This window comes from Phaethon lepturus, unplaced genomic scaffold (genome assembly GCF_000687285.1).
Source record: "Phaethon lepturus isolate BGI_N335 unplaced genomic scaffold, ASM68728v1 scaffold38024, whole genome shotgun sequence".
NCBI classification, from domain to species: domain Eukaryota; kingdom Metazoa; phylum Chordata; class Aves; order Phaethontiformes; family Phaethontidae; genus Phaethon; species Phaethon lepturus.
The window spans coordinates 8,821-11,094 of record NW_010533245.1 but is presented as its reverse complement, the minus strand read 5'-3'; the positions used below and the strand labels follow the sequence as shown (position 1 = coordinate 11,094).

The window sequence follows — 2,274 nt, the reverse complement described above, 5'->3', positions numbered from 1 at the left end:
CTACGGCCGTCGTGGGTGTCCCCAGAGCGCAGAAATCGCGGTGGTTGTGCCTGACCTTTCGTGGCCGGGTGGGGGGACGAGCAAAGCTACAAATTGCGGAGCTGACGTCCTGCTCCCCGGCAGAGCTCATCTGATGTAACTCGCTGCCGCCGGCGGGAGGGCGATGGGGATTTAACTGCTGATGGCTTTGCTCACGCTGGGTAGCTGATGCGGTTGTGGTCGCAACAAGCTGTTCCCTTGAGGGGGACGCAGGCAAAACCGGGATGCAAAACCCTGCCCTAGAGATAACTGTGAGGGAGGGGAACACCCGTTCCGCTCTTCACGACCCGCTCTCTGCCAGGGCAGCAGCTTTCCCAGGCATTATCCCGGCAGACGGCAGAGCGACAGGCGGTGAAATCCCACCGCAGCCAGGCGAGCGCGTGCCCAGGAGCTTTGCTCTCTTTCCTCTCTCACGCAGCCAACCACGCGACGTTCAAGGCCAACGAGTCCTCCACCTTCACCTACAACGGCCAGTCCTACACCATCGCCTACGGTCGCGCTCACAGTGGTGCTGGGCTACGACACGCTGAGGGTGAGCGCACCGCGCGCCTTCCTTGTCTTCCTGGGTGCTGTGTCCCCAGCGCCAACTGGGTGCCCCAATGGGAGAAGCCTGGGGGACAGCTTAAGGGCAGATCTCATGTCTTGTCTAGACAAGAGTTGGGCAAACCGGAGCCTGGGATGGGCAGAACCGACATAAAGTGGTTATTGCCACCGTCGGTTACCCAGCTGGGGTCTTCATGTTATTTTATCACAGTTCCTGCTAGTTTTCCCAGCTGCCTGGAGATGTTTTCACCAGCTATGACCTCACAGCGTGCTCTTTGGGTTTGCCTAAGCATGCAGGCTGACCCGGCGTCCCCTTCCCCTCCAGATCCAGAGCATTGTGGTCACAAACCAGGAGTTCGGGCTCAGCAGGAGCGAGCCGACCCAGCCTTTCTACTATGCCGATTTTGATGGGATCCTGGGAATGGCCTACCCCTCGCTGGCGGTGGGAGGGCTGCCCACTGTGCTGCAGGGCATGCTGCAGCAGAACCAGCTCACCCAGCCCATCTTCAGCTTCTACTTCTCTCGGTAAAAATCGGCCGGGGTCCTCTGCACGTCCTCTGTGCACTGGTGTCCCTCTGCCTGTCCCCATGCACGTTCCTTACGAGTTTGTCCCTCGCTATTCCATGCATATCGCACTGCTTTGCCAATCTCTGCTGCTGTAATTCTGTGTTTTTGCAGCCAACCCACCAACAACTATGGGGGAGAGCTCATTCTTGGAGGGGTTGACACTCAGCTCTTCCATGGGGACATTACGTGGGCGCCGGTGACCCAGGAGCTTTACTGGCAGGTCGCGGTTAACGAGTGAGTTGTGTTTTACGTGATGGGCATGATCCACCCGGGCAGCTCCCGTAACGTGGGCGGTACAGCGGTCCTCCAGACGAAGCTGCAGCTATTGCAGCAGGCATGGGCTCAAGGTGGGGGTTAGGCACTGCATTCCGGAGCATCCCAGGCTCAGAGATTGAGCCAAGACAGGTTTAGTTGCCAGCGGGTGCTTAAAGTGACGTCCTTCTCCCTGTTCTCCCAGGTTTGCTATCGGACAGTCGGCGACCGGCTGGTGCAGCCAGGGCTGCCAAGCCATCGTGGATTTTTTTTTACGGTGCCCCGGGCATACATGAACAGCTTCGTTCAGGCCCTGGGTGCCCAGCCCACCAGCTACGGTGTAAGTGCAGGGGATGCTCGGGAGGTGCGCACAGAGCGGCGGGGAGGCTTGCAAGTGAGGCAGAAGCCGTGGGCTTGACCAGGTCCCACAAAACTCACGTGGCATCTACAGAACATGGTACTGCAGGCACGGCAGGGAAGGACGAGGCAATGTGGCAGTGCCAGGGGATGAAGCGTATGTTACCCCCGCACACAGGGGTGTCTCTTCTCTCACGGTGGGTGCTGTTCCAGCCATAACCTCCTCTTCACCCTCTCTCCACAGTATGCCGTTGACTGCAATGAGATCCAGAACATGCCCACCATCACCTTCGTCATCAACGGAGCTCAGCTCCCACTCTACCCCTCTGCCTACGTCTTGAACGTATGTATTAGCTGAGCAGCTTCATCCTGCTGAGTCCTTGAGAGCCAGGAAAGGACCTGGTGCTTCTTGACAAGCAGCGATGCTCTCCCTACCTGTGCGGGCGGGTGCCTCCTCCCTGCAGCCCGGCTGGCAGGGTCCCGGTGCCTGTGTGTGGCTCTGACTCCCCGTTATTC

The 2,274-nt window shown here is 59.1% G+C and overlaps 1 protein-coding gene across 1 annotated transcript in view; it reads left to right on the top strand.

Moving 5' to 3' along the window:
• Positions 1–2,274, top strand: part of LOC104619297 (gastricsin-like) — a gene marked incomplete at its 5' end in the record, with an annotated part of 3,841 nt that overhangs the window by 1,386 nt on the left and 181 nt on the right. Inside the window, 7 exon segments of the mRNA XM_010285120.1 lie at positions 458–533; positions 535–571; positions 908–1,107; positions 1,261–1,383; positions 1,607–1,665; positions 1,668–1,741; positions 2,003–2,101. Of these exon segments, the coding sequence (XP_010283422.1) occupies positions 458–533; positions 535–571; positions 908–1,107; positions 1,261–1,383; positions 1,607–1,665; positions 1,668–1,741; positions 2,003–2,101 (668 nt within the window).